Source organism: Schistocerca gregaria, chromosome 5 (assembly GCF_023897955.1).
Source record: "Schistocerca gregaria isolate iqSchGreg1 chromosome 5, iqSchGreg1.2, whole genome shotgun sequence".
In the NCBI taxonomy this organism is placed as follows: domain Eukaryota; kingdom Metazoa; phylum Arthropoda; class Insecta; order Orthoptera; family Acrididae; genus Schistocerca; species Schistocerca gregaria.
This window is the reverse complement of record NC_064924.1, coordinates 489120572-489143372: the sequence shown is the minus strand read 5'-3', so window position 1 is coordinate 489143372 and position 22801 is coordinate 489120572. Positions and strand designations below refer to the sequence as shown.

The 22801-nt window shown below is 40.9% G+C and overlaps 1 protein-coding gene across 2 annotated transcripts in view; it reads right to left on the bottom strand.

Annotated features, from left to right (window-relative positions):
• LOC126272754 (uncharacterized) overlaps positions 1–22801 on the bottom strand; it is a 270151-nt gene that overhangs the window by 220849 nt on the left and 26501 nt on the right. The window contains exons 2-3 of one of the 2 annotated variants that reach the window (XM_049975859.1): positions 16928–17050; positions 9731–9842 (exon numbers count right to left, since the gene is read on the bottom strand). In XM_049975859.1, coding sequence (XP_049831816.1) covers positions 9731–9842; positions 16928–17050 — 235 coding nt within the window. Of the gene's footprint in view, positions 1–9730; positions 9843–16927; positions 17051–22801 lie in introns of those variants that run through there. The other variant, XM_049975860.1, reaches the window with a different exon arrangement.

Here is a 22801-nt window from a genome sequence, read left to right as displayed (position 1 = left end):
AGTTCGGATTTCTGAAGTGTTCTGATATTGAGAAGGCTATTTATACTTATAGTGAAAATGTACTTAATTCTTTACACAAAAAATTGCAGGCATCTGATATATTTTGTGATCTGTCAAAGGTGTTTGACTGTGTAAATAACAATATCCTTCTAAGTAGATTAGAATATTATCGTGTAACAGGAAATGCTGCAAAATGGTTCAAATCTTATATCTCTGGTAGGAAACAAAGGGTGTTATTAGGAAAAAGACATGTATTAAGCTAACAGGTATCATCCAATTGGGAACTAATTACATGTGAGGTCCCACAAGGTTCCATCTTAGGGCCTTCACTTTTTCTTCCATCAGTAACATTACCAGATGTCAAGTTTCTTTAGTTTGCCAATGCTACAAACATTGCAATAAATAGCAAATCAAGTGTAATCTTAGAAAGATTGGCTAGTAAAATATTTGTGGACATTAATCACTGGTTCCTAGCCAATTCTTTGTCACTAAACTTTGAAAAAAACATTACATGCAGTTCAGAACTTTTAAGGGGTGTCCCACGAGTATATGCCTAATGAATGATGACAAGCAGATAGAAAAAGTGGACAGTGTTAAATTCTTGGGATTACAGATTGATAATAAATTAAACTGGGAGGAGGACACCATAGAACTGCTGAAGTGTCTAAACAAATCTCTATCTGCAATGCAAATTCTGGCAGACATAGGAGATATAAAAATGAAAAAGCTGCCATACTATGCTTACTTTCACACCATTATGTCATATGGGATTTTTTTGGGGTAATTCATCAAGCCAAGCTAAAGTTTTCCGGGCACAAAAATGGGCAATAAGAGTTATATGTGGGGTGAACTCAAGAACATCCTGCAGAGGCCTGTTTAGGGAACTAGGGACACTAACTACTGCTTCCCAATATACACTCCTGGAAATTGAAATACGAACACCGTGAATTCATTGTCCCAGGAAGGGGAAACTTTATGGACACATTCCTGGGGTCAGATACATCACATGATCACACTGACAGAACCACAGGCACATAGACACAGGCAACAGAGAATGCACAATGTCGGCACTAGTACAGTGTATATCCACCTTTCGCAGCAATGCAGGCTGCTATTCTCCCATGGAGACGATCGCAGAGATGCTGGATGTAGTCCTGTGGAACGGCTTGCCATGCCATTTCCACCTGGCGCCTCAGTTGGACCAGCGTTCATGCTGGACGTGCAGACCGCGTGAGACGACGCTTCATCCAGTCCCAAAGATGCTCAATGGGGGACAGATCCGGAGATCTTGCTGGCCAGGGTAGTTGACTTACACCTTCTAGAGCACGTTGGGTGGCACGGGATACATGCGGACGTGCATTGTCCTGTTGGAATAGCAAGTTCCCTTGCTGGTCTAGGAATGGTAGAACGATGGGTTCGATGACAGTTTGGATGTACCGTGCACTATTTAGTGTCCCCTCGACGATCACCAGAGGTGTACGGCCACTGTAGGAGATCGCTCCCCACACCATGATGCCGGGTGTTGGCCCTGTGTGCCTCGGTCGTATGCAGTCCTGATTGTGGCGCTAACCTGCACGGCGCCAAACACGCATACGACCATCATTGGCACCAAGGCAGAAGCGACTCTCATTGCTGAAGACGACACGTCTCCATTCGTCCCTCCATTCACGCCTGTCGCGACACCACTGGAGGCGGGCTGCACGATGTTGGGGTGTGAGCGGAAGACGGCCTAATGGTGTGCGGGACCGTAGCCCAGCTTCATGGAGATGGTTGCGAATGGTCCTCGCCATTACCCCAGGAGCAACAGTGTCCCTAATTTGCTGGGAAGTGGCGGTGCGGTCCCCTACGGCACTGCGTAGGATCCTACGGTCTTGGCGTGCATCCGTGCGTCGCTGCGGTCCGGTCCCAGGTCGACGGGCACGTGCACCTTCCGCCGACCACTGGCGACAACATTGATGTACTGTGGAGACCTCACGCCCCACGTGTTGAGCAATTCGCGGTACGTCCACCCGGCCTCCCGCATGCCCACTATACACCCTCGCTCAAAGTCCGTCAACTGCACACACGGTTCACGTCTACACTGTCGTGGCATGCTACCAGTGTTAAAGACTGCGATGGAGCTCCGTATGCCACGGCAAACTGGCTGACACTGACGGCGGCGGTGCACAAATGCTGCGCAGCTAGCGCCATTCGACGGGCAACACCGCGGTTCCTGGTGTGTCCGCTGTGCCGTGCGTGTGATCATTGCTTGTACAGTGCTCTCGCAGTGTCCGGAGCAAGTATGGTGAGTCTGACACACCGGTGTCAATGTGTTCTTTTTTCATTTCCAGGAGTGTATATTTATTCCTTTATGAAATTTCTCATTAAAATATATTACTTTTTCAAACCAACAGCTCACTTGATGGAATCAATACTAGAAATAAGAATAATTTTCACAAGGTTTTAAAGTCATTTACTCTTGTACAAAAAGGTGCGTATTATTCAGGAACACACATTTTCAATAACTTGTCAGCAGCCATACAAATCTTAACAACCAATGAAATTCAGTTTAAGAGAATCCCAAAGGATTTTGTGTGTGTGTGTGTGTGTGTGTGTGTGTGTGTGTGTGTGTGTGTGTGTGTGTGTGTGGTGTCACCTTATAAATAAAAATAAATATATTTTTTTATTTTAAATTCAGCACATTAATGCGATTTAAGTAAATGAGTGTTGTAAAATGATCCTTTCTTATACTGTCCATTAAAAAAAAAAAATGATCATTCCGCTTGGGACCTGTGAAAGGCACATTAGCTTATTTGTTTTAGTTTTAAATATTTGACGTGTACGAGGCCTGTCTAAAAAGTATCCAACCTTTGGCCAGAAAAAAATGTTTCGAATACCTGATGGGGTTGGGACCCTAATCCCCTTCAAAGTAGGCCCCTTGTGCTTGCACACACTTAGCCCACTGATCCTTCCACTGCTGGTAATACCTCTGGAAGTCTTTTGGAATGATGTTCAGATCTGTTGTCGTGTTCCGCATTCTCTCTTCTCTACTCTCAAAATGAGGTCCTATCAGTGGCGTCTTCAATTTTGGAAACAACCAGAAGTTGCAAGGAGCTTTGTCTGGAGAGTAGGGAGAGTAGGGAGGTTGGCGAATGGCTATAATTCCATGTTTGGCCAAGAAATTTTGGATCAAGTGGGATGAATGTGCAGGGGCATTGTCGTGATGCCGTTGCCAGTTTTTCGCCGTCCACATATCTGGTCTTTTACGCCGAACTACATCATGGAATCGCTGGAGAACATCTCGATAGTACTCCTTTGTCATTGTCCTTTTGGTGCATATTCGTAACGAACAATTGCACAAACATCAAAGAAGACAGTCAGCATCATCTTGATGTTGCTTCGCATCTGCCGCACTTTCTTTGGCCTTGGAGACTCAGGATGCTCCCATTGCCTCAACTGTCTTTCTGCTTCTGGGGTGTACCCGTACACCCATGACTTATCTCCAGTTCTCACAGTGTTCAGAAACCCAGAATCAGTGTTGGAGGTGTCCAGAAGGTCCTGTGCAACATCAAAACGGAGGTCTTTTCGTTCTGGCGACAACTACTTGGGCACAAATTTCGCAGCCACTCTGTGCATGTTCAAATCATCATGCAAAATTGCATGTGCAGAATCTTTACTCGTTTCAACTTCTAGGGCAATCTCCCGCATGGTCAAACGACGATCTGCCATCACCAAATTTTGCACCCTCTCAACAACAGCTGCACTCCGAGCAGTTTGGAGCCTGCCAGAATGCTGGTCATTCTCCACTACTGTGTGGCCATTTTTGAATCAGTTGAACCACTCCTAAATTTGTGTTACACCCATCACACCTTCTCCAAACACCTGCTGAATCTTACAAATTGTTACGCCTCAAGACTCAACAAGGTTTTGACAAAATTTAATGCAGTATCTTTGCTCAACACATTCAGTCATCTTGAAAGAATCGGTAATCCGACGAACACATTGTGTAGCACCTTGCTCAGTGACCAACAGGCAGCGACTGACATGCTGGAAGGCGGGGACCAAATTAACGTATGTGCACATAGGTCTCTTTTTTCCTGTGTACAGTGGCGCTGCACTATCATCTCTATTTTGCGTGGGAAAATGAAAGGTCGGATACTTTTTAGACAGACCTCGTATTATTGTTTTTCTGACATGTTCTACATCATGGAGGATCTCCTCACTACGGATCAATTGGAATGAAAGTAAATCTAATCTAATCTCCAGCAGGTGCCATAGGCTTTCTGCATATCAAAAAACATGGCCACAGTCTGTGATTTCTGCAGAAAACCAATCACAACATGGGTGGACAAAGTGATGAGATGGTCAACTGCAGAATGGTGTGCTCAAAATCCACACTTTTCAGTGGTTAGTAAATTCCGAGGTTCGAGCCACCATACCAGCTGGGCATGAATCATATGTTCCATCACCTTGTAAACACAGCTGTTTAGAGAAATGGTACGATAGCAAAAAGGAAGGTATTTGTTATTACCGTGCTTAGGTATGGGAATGACAGTGGCTTCATGCCAACATCTGAGAAACATGCCCTCTGCCCAGATGCACTTGTACAGGTGAAGAAGAAAGCGCTGGCCTGCAAACGAAAGGCGCTGCAACATTGTCCCGTCTTGGGGCATACAATCAGGAGGGCTGAGAGCATGATCTAGCTCCATAACAGTAAAGGCGTCATTGGAGCGTTCACGATTCTGAGAGGAGAAGTGTCTCACCCAAGCGTCCTCCACTCATTTCTGATGGAGGAGGGCAGGGTGACGGTGGGTGGAATTTGAAATCTCCACAAAATAGAGGCCCAAGACGTTGGTGATAGCAAGAGGGTCCACAATGATATAATCTGCTGCAATCAGAGCGAAACTGGAGAATGGATCTTGGTCCCAGAGAGCCATCAGAGGTTGGCCCACATGATGGAAGAGGAAATGGAACTGTTAAAACAACTAGTAAATGAAGTCCAGCTAGCATTTTTGCTATTCTGAAGAATACGACGGCACTGCACACGCAACTGTTTACAACAGATGCAGTTTGCCATAGTAGAATGACAGTTAAAATAGCAGGGGTCACCGAGGAAGAACAAAGCCTCCAGTCAGCCTTAGAAAGCTGCCAATTGGGTTTACATGTAGGTGGGGTAGCAACCAGCAAATGGCTAGCGCATGGGAAATTGTCACTTCAAGTACATGTCAGAGAGAATGGGCCACTAGAGGTGACGGGCAAGCTGGCAGTGCAGAAGGATAGGTCCAGAAGGAATAGGTGTGCGTGGAGCATGAAAGATGTGTGGGTGCTCCAGTGTTAAGGCGAACGAGATTGAGCTGACTGAGAAGATCAAACAAGAGGGCACCTCTCCGACGCATTCTGAGAGAGCCCAAAAGGGGATGGTGCACTTTAAAGCGATAGGGCAACAAACAGGGGTGAGGGAGTTGACCAATAAGCTGGAGAAAATCTGCCCTGGTGACACCGAGTGACGGAGGAATGTAGAAGGTAAAAGGGGAAAAACTGAAGCAAGGAAGGAAAATGCGGACTGCAACAGCTTGCAGCCGGGTGTTCAGTGAGATGGTCTGACTATAAAAGTCATTCTGAATGAGCAGCACGACTCCCCCAGGAGATAGAATGACGCCCTCTGGGGAATGGGGGCGGGAAAAGGGAGGAGAGGGGGGAGGGAGGTCAAAGTGGACCAGAAACAAATGCGTGACATCAAAGCCGTCGTGGGGACACAATTTTGTTTCCTGGAGGCAGGAAACAAGCAAACACTGAGATTACAAGGACAGCTGTGATTCCTCCTTTGTGGAACTAAGGCTGTGAATGTTCCATTGGCAAAGTCGTGATGGGGAAAGAGGAGGAGGGGAAAGAAATGAAGTGTTATCACCATCTCGGCAACTGCCGAATGCCAGTCTTTGAAAACTTGCTGCAACAGGGTGCAGAGGCTGGAGGATCCTGCTCCATGCCATCTACAGAGGAGTCTGCATTCTCCCTCGGTTGGTCTATGAATTCCAGGGCAGAAAAACGGTTGGCAGTGCACGCAGGCAGAACTGAGGTTAGCCGCGTGAGGGTACCACACATCGACACCTTTGAAGATGATCTCTGAGCCAGCGAAGGAAAAGACCTTTTATCTTTGCTTGATTTCTTGGAGCCTTTGTGGTTGGCAGATGAAGACTCTAATGTCTGTTTGTTATAGGGACATAAAAAGTCTTCATGTTAGTACTACTTCATTCCTTTCTGGCCTGCCAGTTGTGTAGCAAGTGATTTTTGCCACCTGAGGTGAAAATATGGTGGCTCATTTCACAGCTGGAGGAGGAGGAGGAGGAGACAGGTATGCTACCATGACACAGCAATTTTACAACTGCGGTGCTGAATTTGAGGTCTCAAGTCTGCGTGGCCATGTCCATTGTGGAACAAGGTGTAGCAAGAACAGTACTGTAAGCGCCACGTGGTGAAACATGGGGCTTTCGATTAGCCAACAGCTTGCAAGCGACAGGGTAAGTCACTTTTTCCTCCGCCCAGATCTCCTGGATGGCCTGCTCATCAAGATACATGGGAAATTCTCAGGATGAGACAGGGTTTTTGTTGAAACTTCCTGGCAGATTAATACTGTGTGCCTCACCAAGACTCGAACTCAGTCCGGCACGCAGTTTTAATCTGCCAGGAAGTTTCATATCACCACACACTCCGCTGCAGCGTGAAAATTTCATTCTGGAGTCTTTTTGTTGTGCCTATCAGCAATTCAGCATCTTCATTATATGGTAAGTAGCAGTTATCCTTTTCATAATATTGTTACATTCAATCCTGGATTTTCCATTGTTTGTATATAAAAATTTATTTCATAGAAAAGTTGAACTATAATTAACATTTTTGACAGTCAGCTTTTTGAAATAATGTTAAATTTTGCAATACCCCACCATCATCATTTTTTAGAATTAATGATTTTGAAAAATAAAAACTATTGTTGCAACATAGAGAAACTTTCAAGCCACAAACATCTATGTGTAAGAAAGCCGGTTTCTGAAATACCATTTTTTGGAAGTAAGCTGTACACATTGTGCTGTCCGAGTATTTTCAGTATGCCCAGTTAAAATCCATATATGTTCATTATTATTCTAGTTACTTATTTTTTTTCTCTGTTTTAATTTTTTTGTTTTATGTTTTATATTGCTGTTTTATGTTTTAAAATCATTTTTTGTTTTTTATTTTATCAGTTCACCTATGAGCATTTTATTAATTGAAAATAATAACAAACTCATGATACAAAATCTTTATAATAATGGTAATCCATAAAGGATTGATTGAAACATAACCTTTTTTACACACAACGCACACAGAAGGAATGAGATTTCTTAACATAATGCACACGACAGACAACAATACAAAACAAAATTCAGCAGGATTCTCAAATCGTGGCAGGCGATCCCATAAATATCCTGATTTCTATCAGACATATTTGAGTACCTTGGCAAAGTGAATTGATTAGGTACTAGTGACTGCAACTTGATTATATTGTTTCCCAAGTGGAGATTGATATTGTAATCATACAGCAGATCTAGATCCAAGAAATCTCCCCACAAAGTTCTTCCAATGTCGAATGCCATACATGCCCAATGGAGTTGCCTGTCCCGTTGAGCTTTTTCCACCAGATTAACAACTTTCTTGTTCTTGGGTACAACGCTCAAATCTATTCTTTCACATTGGTCACCCCAAGAAGCTATCAATAATACACATTTTTACGTCACAATGGGAAAGAAATTTCTTTCATGGTGTTTCAACCTAGTTACTGTTAGTTTACTAGATTCTGAAGCTGTAAAAAGAACACTATTAGTTTATTTTGAAAGTATGAAAGGGGGGGGGGCAGTGTGAAGTGTGGAAAAACTGTTTTGTACATTGTATCTGAGGACAAGAAACTTTATTTGCTGACCCAGAAGGCTCTATGACACAGGTACAGCTGTGGGGCATATGGCTTATAATGTTGGAAGAATATAGTCCAAACATTTTCAGATTTAGTTCTGCTGAATTGTTGTGATATCAATCCGCAATTGAGAAACAATACAATCAAACTGCCAGCACTATAATGTAATCAATACTTTTCACCAACAATTTTCCAGTGCATTGAAATATGCCTTGTACAAATCGGGATATTTAGAGGACCACCTGCCGCGATTTCAGAATCCTGCTGAATTTTGTTTTTTGTTGTGTTGTCTGTAATGTATATTACTTGTAGAAATTTCATTTATTTTATGTGCATGGTGTAAAAGAAGTCATTTTTCATACATTTCTTTACAGATCATCATTACTGTAATGATTTTGTATCAAAGTAACAGTTTAAAATATAAAACAAAAATACGTAAAAATAAATAATTGAATTATTGAGTTGGAAAGGGGATTAGTCCACTTTTCTCTTCAAATTACATTTACTGAAGATATCTAATCACTATATCTGTATGCATTGTTTGGTATAACAGGGAATCATGTCACATCAACCGACATACTCTTTAGATGGGTTTCGAGCTAGAGTGGAGACCATGTCCTGAGACCTGTTCCAATAAAAAAAAAAACACGAAACTAGATCTGTATGCTCGAAACACACTTTCATCGCTACAATAAATATGAATAATATAAACTTGCATAACAATTATTCCATTGCAAACAGAACACTAGTTGCCTCATCAACATGACATTCCAAAAAAGAGTCATCTCCAGTACACTCAAACTGGATTACTCTCCACAATCTGTGGCTAGAATATGTTTTAAGACATATATTGTTTCACCTTGGGGTCAACTGCTACATAAATATTCCACTACACCATGCTTAAACTCATTGTTTAGTAAAATGGTTTGTGTCTCCTGAAAAATTTCCTTTCTGGGACACGACCCTGTTTCCAACTCCACAATTTACTTACAATTATAATGAACATTTAGCTATTTCAATTCGGTATGTTAAAAATATGCCGACAGCCCATTATGTACAGCTTATTTTCCAAAAATGGTATTTGAGGAACCAGTTTTATTACACATCTATGTATATGGTGTGAAAGCTTCTTTCATTTATGCTGTAACAAAATTTCTAATTTTTTGAAATTTATAAATGGTGGTGGAGTATTTTGGAAAATCTCAAATTATTACCAAAGTTGATTATACAGTTCCCAAGACTGTTAATTAGATTTCAACTTTTATAGGGAACATTTTATATATCATTTTTCGAAGACATTCTCTCAAAACCTAATATGCCAGTTACCTTTCAGGGTATGTTTTACCTCTTAAAAGTCCAGCTGAGCAAAAACAAAAAATACATATTGCGTTCTTTTGACCCCTCTACATACCCACCAAGGTTCATCATGATTGCTTATTTACACCTGGAAATGTTCCCTTGTTAGTGACAATGAAAGGGGCATTCACAGAGAATGGTCAACACAAGTATTTAACTGTTGAAGGGTTATAGGTTAACATAGTCCTCCCCCACCCCTCCCTCCTGTAATTTCCAGTTTAAAACTAGGATTCTTTTATTTTGCTGTCTTCATCAGCTACTCTTGTAAGTAAAAAGCACTGTGATTTCTCTAATCTTTACTAAAATATTGAATGAGTGCAACAATTAAGCCAGCAATTGATAAGACAGTTCTCTCCCTACAATATGTATGCTTCTGTGAAGCAGTTGCACCAGTTAATGCTAGAATATAAAGTTCAGTAACTCAGCAAAGTCAATTATCACTATTTTTTATCTTACCTTACAAGAAATTCACGTCCGCTTGATCGCTGCATTGCATCAAACATTGCAGAAACTGTCAGAGGTATTATACCAGGTTCTTTTTTGTCTCCTAACATTGTGTATGTTTTTCCTGATAAAGGAACATATGAATTACTAAGGGATAATACATAACATTTATGACTAAATGAATACCAACAAGTAAAACTAATATGTCTAAGAATCAGCACCCACACCTTGCTGACTTGAAAATCAACAGAGAATAAAAGTAGTCCCAATAAGAAAGAAATCAATATTAATTCTTTACAAAACACCAACATGTTCTCTATGACACACCAGCACTTGTGTGTGTATGTGTGTGTGTGTGTGTGTGTGTGTGTGTGTGTGTGTGTGTGTGTGTGTGTGATACCAAACTCACAGTTCCGCCTAACCATTAGTATTTGTTTTGCTGCCCACACACTGACCAGGAAAGCAGTGCTTTCTTTTGACAAGGGCTGTGGTGTCCCGCAACGGCCATGGCACATACCACTAACACATTTCTCAGAAAAGCAATGACCTGCCACTTACATCGAGTTTATGCAGCTGGGGAAGTTCTACTAATCTCACAGGTGAACTGTAAAAGTTTCAGTATGTTTCTTTAAGACCACAGTGTTTAACTAATTTGTAGCTTTTCTGCCTTTTAGCAATGTTTATTATCTATGTGACTGAAAGAACACCACCACAATGCATATGGAATTGACTGTATCTGATAGGTGATCATTTATAAACCTACATTTCTATTCTGTAAACCGCTATAAAGAGCATGGTCGAAGTAAATACCCATTGTACCACATATGAAGTGGGGAGGGAGGCTCTTTCCGTTCCATTTGCATACGAAGCATAGAAAGAGTGACAGCTTAAATGCCTCAGTGCCTGCTGTAATTCCTCTAATCTTGTTTTTGCAAGCCTTATGGGAGACACACACAGGAGCCTAAGGTATATAACAAGATTCATTGCTTAACAGTGGTTCTTGAATCTTTACAAGTGGGCTTTTGTGAGACAGTTGGCATATCGTGAAGCATATGACAGTTCAACTTTTTCAGCATTCAGTATGGGTCCCACCCATTTTGGCAATATTCTAAGATGGGTCACAAGAGCATTTTGTCAGTAATATTCTTTGTACTGAGACTGCATTCCTCCAGTAGCCTGACAATGAATTTCATACCCCTACAGATATGCATATCAGCTGACTGATTCAAATGGTGAGTAACTGAGATGGAAGTCAGTTTTCAGCAATTTTTAAAGTGCAGACTTTTACTTTTCTGAACACTGACAAGTTATTAATCATTGCACCACTGAAATTTATGCAGTTTTTTCCATTCTTATTATTGATATTCATCAGCTGTCCAAGTTTACTATTAACATTGCCTGACAGGTTGCCAACATAAAATATGGACAGCAAGGGATCAAATACACTTTTCTGGCACATATCTGTAGTTGCTTTTACATCTGTCAACTCTCCATCCATGGTCACATGCTGTATCCTCCCTAACAAGAAATCCTCAATCCAGTCACAAATTTTGTTTTAAACCCCATATGATCATACTTTTCTTAATAAGTCCTAGTATGATAGTGTGTCAAATGATTTTTGGGAGTCAAGCAGTACTGCATCTTGTAGTGTTACAAATGGTGACGATAACTCTCACATAATGCTGTTATTCCAGACACAAAATCAGCATGTGCATGTGGGGTGGACATGCTGCAGCCATCATCTACAGTGTTCAAGCTGGCAGAGCAAACTTATGGAGCAGGGACCACATCTATTGCTGCTGTAGATATCAAGACCACATTTTACAAATCAGAAACACAATGAGTCATTTTTCAAAGTGGCATTGTGAAAATGACTGGGATCATAATACCTATTGAAATGAAATGAACTGTTTTTAAACTGGAGCAGCAGGATAGAAAAAAAAGAAGATAATAACAATATTAACCATAATCACTGTTCACTAGATAGAATTAACTAGAACTATCAAAAATAGTGGTAGAAATAAGACAAATATTTGACAAATTAAAAATGTGTTTAAAAACAATTAATGGTAACAAGAAATTAAAACTGAAAACTAAGAATTAAGAAATTAAATTGGAACCTTATCTTATCAAATGCAAAGTGTAGATTAGAGCTTAATTGAACAGACAGAAGGGCTAAGTGTCCAATTCATCCACATTTGTGAATCATGATGAAAATGTTCAGTTATATAGAGATATCAAACAAATAACCCTAGATTCAAATAAATTAAAAGTTAAAATTTGTTAAGGCCTTACTAATAATCATGAAACAATCAGAAAACACATCAACGATGACTTTAATATTGCTAGCAGAGAATGTATCTGATCTGTTGAAGTCAAGTCAGACAAATAAAAAAACGAGAATACTTTTGAGCTTTGGAAGATGAAAGAAAGAAAGAAAGAAAGAAAAATTGAGAGAGGCAGAATCACTCAAACCACTGGTTGAGGCACAGAGTGAAGTAAACTGAGAATTTTTTAAGACTACATTAGAAAGTGTAATAAACAAGAAATGATCCAACTGAGTACAAAAAGTATGTGCAATTCCAACTCTGAAATGACAGACTCGTAAGGGGAAATTTTTTAAAAAAGTAGCAGACCTTCGGCTAGTAATTTTTTAGGATTTAAGACAAGAGATATTGTTCACCAGACAACATTTGGAAGGAAATTCTCAGATGCACTGCCTGACTATTATGAACATAGACACACTTTCTTATTAGTCACACACAGAGAGAAATAACTGGATGGTGTTTAACTCAATTGTAGAAACAAAAGCAGAGACAGTTATTTCAGTAGATAATACAGATTTTATAAGATATGTGAGCATGTATATTTTTGCCAATTGTTTGCAGTAGCTATTTTGAAATAGGTAGGGAGATACTAAATGAATCCTTGCCTGAGGTCTGAAATGTTATCTCTGAATTCGTACTGGTGATTTGTAGCTGATGCCTACAAGGTCCTCAGTCACCCATTGCATTTCTTCTTATCTTGTTTTCTGTAGAATCTAACATATACTGAATTTGCAGTCGAGTTAGCCCCTCTTCTACCTATAAACTAGTGCAGATCACTAACGAAAACAGTGCCCAATAGTTGGAAGAAAGCACAGGTCACACCAGTTTACAATAAGGGTGGTAGAAGTGATCCACAAAACTACCACCCAATAATCCTTGACATTGATTCGTTGTAGAATCTTAGTATATGTTCAGAGCAGCACTTAATAAATGGTGATAGCTAAAAAGACAGTGTCTGATATGCAACCTAGCTAAAATGATCTCCTCACAGTGGGAGGGATGAGAGGAAGTTGTCCAAGCTGCTGGGAGAGGCTTAATAACACGGAGCTTGTTCCCATGAAGGGAGGACCAGTGGTGATGCCAAAGTGACACCACCTGCTGACAGACAGCAACACACAGGTTATTGGAGGTGATGTGAGAAATAGCAGGCTCAGGAACAAGAACTGCAGCCTTGGCAGTAGCATCAGTGGCCTCATTTACTGTCAGACCAATGTGACCAGGGACCCACATAAAAAAAAAAAAAAAAAAAAATCATGGCAGCTCCATCAACCAATGAGCAAGTGACTGCTTTCCTGGACCCATTGCACTAAAGGCTGCACAGTGTACAGCACACAGAGGCTTTGAAAGGCACAGAGAGTCGGAGCAGATGATGCAATTGAAAAGCCTGTCTCTCCAAATGTACTGTGTGACCTGATAGAGGGCAAAGAGCTCTGCTGTAAAAATTGAGCAGTGTTCAGGAAGCCGATACCAAAAATGTCAGTGCCAATGACGAAGGCACACCCAACACCACAGTCAGTCCAAGAGCCATAACTGTACACTAAGGTGCTATCATGAAATTCTGTGTGAAGGTCATGAAACTGAAGGCAATTGAATGTGGCTGGAGTAGGGTCCTTAGGAAGCGAATGAAGGCCAAAGTGAACAAAGGCCGCTGCGTAAAGCCAAGATAGTAAAGAGTTCACATCCACTGGGAAAGCTGTACATAGCGTGAAGTTAAGCTGCCAGAGGAAGAGCCAAAAGTGAGCTCCAGGAGGTAGCAGAGAAGATGGACACACTCCATGCTGGCAATCAAAGGAGTCATCTACAAAGAAGGCATAGTATGGGTGGCATTCATGCCAAACAAACAGCATTCACATCTGCTGAGGAGAAAGTCAAGGCGGTAGGACAGCGGTTTTGTCAGTGACAAAACATAAGCCACTGATGATGCTCCAAGAGTAAAGACGATTAAGACATTGCTGAAGATGGCCTTCAATGAGAAAGTCCACGGAGATCTGAAATAGATAGCAAAATCGTCAATGAAAAGGGAGCCCAAGATGCTTGGCGGGAGACCATTACAGGGTTAATAGCAAAAACAAAGAGGAAGACACTCAGGAAGGAATCTGGAGGCATACTGTTTTCCTGGATAAAGGTCTCCAATAACGCAGGACCCATACATACCTTGAAAACTCTGTCTTTTAAAAATTCCTGACAGGAATGGGGCATGCGGCACGGAAGCACCACGGGCAGATAGTATGGAGGATACCAGTTCTCCAGCAGGTGTCATAGGCTTACTGCAAATCAAAAAATATGGCCACAGTCTGAGATTTTTGATGAGACGATAGCTACAAAGAAGCCATTTTCCCTCACTGGGCTTAGGTACGGGTATGAGAGTGGCTTCACGGCAGCATCTGGAAAACGTTCCCTCTGCCCAGATGCAGTTGCATATATGAAGAAGAGAGTGCTTGCCCACAAAAGAAAGGTGCTGCAACACCTGAATGTGATTATCGTCTGGCCCTGGAGTGGAAGATGGGGATGAAGTGAAAGAATGATCTAGATCCCTCATAGCAACGGTGGCTTTGTAGCACTCACGATTCTGAGAAGAGCATGGTATCGCCCGAGCCGCCTCCACTCTTTCCCAAGGCAGGAAGGTAGGGTGATAGTGGGAGGAGCTTAAAATCTCCACAAAATGGTGGCTTAAAATATTGGAGATAGCAACAGGGTCCACTCGTCTGCCACTGTCAAGCCAGAAATTGGGAAATGGATCTTGGTCCCAGAAAGCTGTCAGAGGTTGGCCCACATGACAGAAGAACTGTTAAAGAATTAAAGAAGTAGCGAATGAAATTCAGGTAGCTTTTTTGCTATCCCGAAGAACATGACAACACTGTGCAGGCAACTGTTTATCACGAATGCAGTTTTCAGTTGTAGGATCACAGTTGAAAACACGAAGAGCCCATCTCCACGTGTTAACTGCATCACAGCAAGTCTCAGTCCACCAAGGGACCAGGGCACAGCAAGATGAAGAAGTATAAGGAATGGAATGTATTGGGGCAGTAAGGATAACATTTGTAAGATCTTCTACCTGGTCATCACAACTAGTGAAATGTTGTTCGTCGAAAGTCACCAGGGAGGAGTAAAGCCTCCAGTCGTCCTTACTAAGCTGCCATTTGGGTGTGCATGTGGGTGGGGAATGAGTTAACAAATGGATAACGGATAGGAAATGGGAAATGATAGCTCAAGTATGGTATGTGTCAGAATGGACGACTCGAGATGATGGGCAAGCTGGAGCTGGGCAGTGCAGGAGGACAGGTCAAAATGGAAATAGGTGTGCATGGAGTATGAAAGTGGGCACTCCTGTGTTAGGGCAGAGGAGGTTAAGTTGATTGAGGTCAGCCAAGAGGGCACCTCTCTGACAGGTTCTGGGAGAACCCTAAAGGGGATGGTGGGCATTCACGTCACTGGCTGCCCAGTAAGCTGGAGGAAGTCTGCCCTAGTGACATCAAATGACAGTGGGATGTAAACAGAACAAAGAGAAATGGTCAAGGGAAGAAGGAAAATGAAAACTGCAACAGCTTGGAGGCGGTTAATCACGGAGATGGGTTGACTATGAACATCATTCCCTATGAGCACCATGATACCCCCACTAGATGGAATGCCGTCCTCGGGGTGAAGGTCAAAACTGATAGGGAAGTAACACAAGAGCTCAAAGCGGTCGTGACGATGCAATTTTGTGTCCTGGAGGCAGAGAACAAGCGGACGCTGCAATTCTCTGAGCAGCTGCAAATCCTCTTTGTTTGATCAAAGCCCATGAACATTCCACTGAAGGAGAGTCTTAACAACGAAAGGGGAGGAGGGAAAAAATTAAGTGCCGAGTGCCAGCCTTCAAAGACTCTACAACAGGGTACAGAGGCTGGAGGATGCTGCTCCACGAGATTTACGGAGGTGTCAGCATTCTCCCTCTGTCGATCTGCGGAGTCCAGGGCAGAAAACCAGTTGGCAGTGCACGGTGGCGACACAGTGGTCAGCCAGGCAAGGGTACCATGTGGTAACACCTTCTAAGAGGATCTCCGAGTTGGCAAAGGAGAAGGCTGCTTGCCTCTGACTTCTTGGAGCCTTTCCAGTTGGCACAGGAAGACTCAGATGAAACTTCCTGGCAGATTAAAACTGTGTGCCGGGCCAAGACTCAAACTCGGGACCTTTGCCTTTCATGGGCAAGTGTTCTACCAACTGAGCTACCCAAGCACAGCTCACGCCCCGTCCTCACAGCTTTACTTCTGCCAGTACCTCGTCTCCTACCTACCAAACTTTACAGAAGCTCTTCGGCGAACCTTGTAGAACTAGTACTCCTGAAAGAAAGGATATTGCGGAGACATGGCTTAGCCACAGCCTGGGGGATGTTCATTCTGGAACTATGAGAGAAGCAGCAACTGCCATTCTGTAACAGAGATCTGGGGAGTCATGACAACATGTAGGGAGTTATTGTATTGGTGGACTACATCAGCTATTTCCAGAATTAAGAATGACTTCTACCTCAAAAGCACACAAGTTGGAAATTCAATATCAAGTACCAATAACAATATGTGGTTTCTGGGGTAGTTATCAAGACTACCTGACATCTGATGCTGTTTACCCTGTTCTAATGCTTACACTGAACACTGAGAATGACACCCACATTGGTAGCAGAGCATGTTTTCACATACATTCCATTTTACCTAATTTTACATATGGATTGCATGTGGCATTGGCAGAAACATATCCATTAAGAAGTGAGCTGTGTAAGTTTGCATAAAATGTGTAACCCTAGTGAAATAGATGACTGCTTATTACAACTTCCAATGTGGTATTACACCCTCCTCCGCACCCCACGTACTATTCTCTCTTTCGTTTATCTGATATGTGGAACACTTACCTGAAGAAGTTTGGCCGTAAGCAAATATTGTGGTGTTGAACCCATCGACTGTAGGATGCACAAGAGGTTTAACAACTTTATCAAATATTTCAGCATTTGAAACATCCATGCCAAACACATGATCTGAAAACAATAGTTTATCAGCTTTAGCTTAAATATATTCTTTTAAACAGACATGAAAAAGATCATCTGAAATCTTTAATAATAAAGAAAATGAAGATAAATAATCAGTGCTTAATACTGCTCAAATATTTTAATTATATGTATCCCAAACACACCAACAGCTGCTAATAATTAAATACAAGTTGGAAACTTCATTAAGATACAAATACGATGTTCAGTAGAGAAGGAACTAAGATTTTACAGAAAAAAAAAAAAAATGAATCATGGACAGTTAATACTGCTGAATATGTAATATACTAAAGTTCCAGTCTAATAATGGTGGAATCCATAACATTCACCAACTTTTAAAAGCAGTACTGCACTTGTGATATTGATAGTTAAAGATCAAGCTCCTCTTAAATTTACAGATGTCCCATAACAGGTGCCCCTTTATAACCTAAGGTTGTTTTTCACTCCAGCCTTGGTATGAAACTGCCAATATTTATCACACATTTTTAAAAGACAGTTCACTGCACAAACCCCAAGAGGAGTAGTAGTAGTAGTAGTAGTAGTAGTAGTAGTAGTAGTAGCAGCAGCAGCAGCAGCAGCAGCAGCAGCAGCAGCACCACCACTCACCCATGGATCACTTTTACAATATTTGGCATGTATGATATTACAGTAAAAAAAATGTTTATAATATACAGCTATTTTTACAGACTTAAAAGTCTACTTTGCCAAGGAAAGGACACATTGTTGGCTACCCCAGCATCTGCCTGAAATAATTTATGGAAATCATGGAAAACAAAAAATCAGGATGATTAGATTGAGATTGAAGGCTACATCATTTTAAATACAAGATTAGTCTATTTGAAACTGTACAACCTCTTTTGGTTAACCTCTAGTGTATGATACTGTTTTGTTTCAAGCAAAAGTTACTCAATAATGAAAACAGCTAGTGCTACACTTTTCATTCACTTCTCAATACCAATCACTTCGTAAACTACAAGCACTATACACATTATTTCACAATGTAATAATGCACACAATATCAGCTGGTATTAAGATCATGAGGAAATGATGGATTTTCATTTTGTGTATCACAACCCCTTTGTTGCTTGCTTCAACAAAGGAGTCAGCTCCCCTCCATAACAACAGAGATGTTGACACCAGAAAGAGCATAACACATTAGTGGAGTAATGTTTTCTGGAGGAAAAAGAGTGAAAGTATGGTGCTAAATCAGTATTACTGTTATTACTGTTATTACTGTTACTATTGGAATTTTAGGTGCAAATTTTGGATGAAAAAGGGAAGGAAAAAGGTGTTAAAATAAGGTAAAAAAGGGGGACAAGAAATTGCTGATTTACTTAACTAATTCAACAAATTCTCTTTCCCCTAGTCTAGTTTATTGAACTATAAACGAATACATCAATCTTCCATCAGAAGGAGAAAGCATGAAGATGATCTATGTCAAGGCATTAAGCATCTTTATATTTTTCAAAGTGTATGTTTCTATTAGGAGACAAAACTCTATAAATGCTAAAGATGATGATCGAAGTGTTCACTAGTTGCAGTCAGGCACTTGTAACTAAGGACATGAAATAGTTCTGGATGAATAGTTCAGCCATCTAGTTTGTAAACTTATTTTATTTGGCTACCAGTTTCGGTGATTTACTACGCCATCTTCAGGCCACTGACCAACGTGTAGTAAGATTCCCCCTCAGTTCTGATCAAAACAGGGGCCAGCAATACTGTTGTTAGTAGAGTTCCACTTGCTCTAGCAATCACTAAAAACCATCATCTACCGACTTGGCTGAGTGATCACTAGAGCAAGCAGAACTCTACTAATACCAATATTGCTGGCCCGCTTTGATCAGGGCCAAAGTGGAATCTTCCTACACGTTGGTCAGTGGCCTGAAGATGGCGTAGTAAATCACCGAAACTGGTAGCCAAATAAAATAAGTTTACAAACTAGATGGCTGAACTATTTCATCCAGAACTATTTCATGTCCTGTGGCACTGTGGCATCTTTCTGAAGAGCTTTAATTTACCCTAAGGAAAAAAAGAAAGAGGCACAGATAAGTCCTAACTTCATCTTCATCATCTTCTTCACCATCATCACAGTCATCTTGAGATACATTTTTTTACCAAACCACCTAATCCAAGCAATCCTATGACTGTACTGCTTAACAGGTACTTCTTAATTTCCTTTTTAAGTAGGTCATTTTTTAGTAATATCTTTAATCTCTCTGGGTAATTTATCAGACAATTTTGTTCCTTGTATAATGTACCTATATTGCATAATTAAAATCACCAATGTTTAGAACAATGTTTAACAATGAGCTGAGTACTATTTCTGATTATTATTTGCATGGCCCTTCCCTGCAGTTCAAAAACAGTTCACATTTGGTGCATTTGCTTCCCAGCAATGAATTTTAAGATAATTCAGTGTACATATGACTAGTATGTACTTGAAAGACACTGGTTGTTGCACTAATGATTGGACCAAGGGCATAACATGCTGACGACATTTTGTTCACAAGTATCTGAGTGTTTCACCACTTCAACTGAGAATCAGTATTCATTCCTAGAAATGTGTTGTATGTTACAAAGTCTATAAAGACAGTATCTACATTTAATTAACAGTATTATTTTACTGAAGTTCATGATATTTGTTTTCTTTATCTTCACTGTAACTGTATTACATATTGGCCAATTGTAAACTTCCAAGAAGGCTTCATTTGCTTATCAGACAATTTTGTCCCTTGTATAATGTACCTATATTGCATAATTAAAATCAACAAATTCAGATTTTCTAAGCAACTGTAATATTGCTGACATCAGCAAGAAATTTTTCCCCCCATAACTAACACCATAAGAAAAGTCAATGTACAGGGTCTGGCAAAAAGACCTCCTGCATTTCAGAAGGTACTTACAAACAAACAATGAAAAGGTAGAGAAAATAGGCTACTTTTATTCATGAACAACTAACACTATGCTATTTTACGTCAGTTGCCAAATTGACAAAGCCTTTCCCGGAAGTTATTCGTAGTTCTTTGTATTATTTCTATGGAGTGGCAGCCATGTCCTGGCTGATAGCCTCCTTAAGTGTTTGCAGAGTTGTGTGGCTATGTTTGTATGCTGTAGCTTTTAACTGAACCAAAAGAAGAAAATCACAAGTTGATAAATCAGGTGACACTGCAGTGCAAGGTGTCATCTCCTTGCAAAGACAAAAGACATCCAGGAAACAATTTTCTTTAAATTTCTCAAGCATGCCAAGAAGTGTGAGCTGTGGTTCTATCTTATTGATCCAGACTTCTCCCTCTTCATAGACTGGTTTAGCGTAGTTTGGAGAAAGGTCTCTGTCATGTGACAGTAGTGATTTGAATTAACTGTTAACATAATACCATCATCTTAGGAAAATACTGACCCCACAGATCAAATACAGCAATGGCACACCAAACTGTCACTATCGCAGTGAAGTGGTTGTTGGTAAATGCCTGACAATTTTCTACTACCCAGTACCAGAAATTTGGTTTATTTTCAGTCCTTTGACAAGGAGTCATAAGAAGTCAAAATGGCTCCGGGGGGAGGGGGGGGGGGGAGAGGCATGTTTGGAAGAATTCTCTCATGCACAGCTCAGAGTTTCAAAATCCATTCTCTCTCTCTCTCTCTCTCTCCCCCCCCCCTCTCTCCCCTCCCTCCCCCTTCACAGATTACTTGCGTACGATAGAAGTGTCCACTAAAATGGGGCAGATCCACTCAGAGGGGTCGGTCAAACTATAAAGTGAGGAAGCTAAAAACACACACACACACACACACACACACACACACACACACACACACACACACACACACAACAGAAGGCATAAAAGAGTAGACCAATCTAAAAAGTGGAAAACAGAGTGATAAAAGAGTAGTCTTTACAAGTGGATGTGGTCATGGGAAAACCAGAAAACGCGAAGAGTGGCCTCAACCACAACCACCCAGCCCTGCTCCAGGAGACTTCTGAAGATCCACACCATGCTATACCCCTGTAATACCACAAGCATTATGGGATTTAATGACCATGGACTTCTATGGTTTACTGTCTCGAGGGTGGGGATGAATGGAGTACATCTTTGTCATTTTGGAATACTGGTCTAATATTAGAAAGTGAAAGGCATGTAAAGTAGCTGAGGTTTTTTCAAGAGTTAACAATGGATGGAAATAGTTAAATTACTATTTGTGTGTGTGTGTGTGTGTGTGTGTGTGGGGGGGGGGGGGGGGGGGGGGGGGGGGGGGGAAGGGCTCTGCTGTGCTAGCTGAGGTGCAGCAGATGAAGCCAATATTATTGAGGAAGCAACATGAAAAGTAGGTAGCGTGCCAATGGCAAGAATTTAACCTTAGAGGCAGGGTCTCTAAAGGAATTTAGTTGAATATTAGTATGAAGAAGAATATAGGCCTAGTAAATGGTTGTTTAGTGGAAGTGTGTATGGTAGTACACAGTTGATGCTACCTGGACAGTGATTCTCTTACTGAATATAGTAAGCTGACTTGCTATGTGTGATGAGTACAGGGTTGCTTCTCACCGTGAAATTTCCTCGTTTCCTAGCTAGAGCTGTGCTGAGGAAGAGATGTAATTATTGCTTGTGACTCTACCAGTCCCCATAAGTTTTGTCATATTGCATTCAACATCCACTATGAGAGTCACATCTGTACTTAAAGTGTCAATCTCCTAACAGAATTTCGTATATTATGACAAAGTAGTAGCAATAATGAGTAGATGAAAAGCTAGAACCATTATTTATTTTAGAATTAAGTAATTTTTTATAGGTTGAAGAAATTCTGCATTTTTGAAGAAATCTGGTTTCTAGGTTTGGTTGTACGCTAATTTTTTCTAGGGAAAGGTAGGTAGAAGTAGAATACTTTGTTACATCTGTTGTTGCAAATTTCACTAACTGTTAAACTCTCCACAGTGGTGTGCCTGAACCTATCTTTTTCAGCACTTGGGTGGGTGAACCTGACGGGATAATTTCTTTAGAATCGAAGGTCATCACTGTTCTCCACTCACTAGTGAAGTAACCCTTGCCCTCCCCCAGGGTGGCAGTCTCAGATGGAAAGCGTATCTGTCTCTTGAACTGCCATCTTTTTTTTTTTTTTTTTTTGTACTACCAGTCCTAATCTTGATTCCCTATATTACTTCCTCTACGACAGATTCAGATCTACCTTTCCCTCTGCCCACTATTCAATAGCGAGAGCCCCTCTTTATGTCTGTTTATTTTAACCCATTATCATGAGATTGTCCCAGGTAGTGCTGACCCAATGAGCTTCCAACAGTATTAGTGAAGTGTATAGAATTTATATGATAATGAATAGTTGGAACTAGTTTACAATTGCCCATTGTTGTTCTTTACCATTCATAATTAAGAGGGAGAGAGAAAGAATCAACCTCTTCATTAATCGAAGACCACTGCATATTTATCTGTGATGAAACATAATCCTGGAAGAATCTATGAGTAGACAACAAGAGACCCATCTAAATGTTACATTTCATTTAATATCTATTCTGATATCATCCACAGCAATTTATACAATTGCGATTGACAAGACTGAACACCAAAAGCTGTAATCACTAGTACTTACTAATAAGATGCTGCGTCCAGCCCCAAGAAGGCATAACTTGGAGTATTACTTTAGTTAATTAGCGGTTATGTAGATTACAAAACTATGATGACTAATGTCTGAATCAAAATGTAGCTTGCAATACGTTATGTTGTAATGCTTTAGTGAATG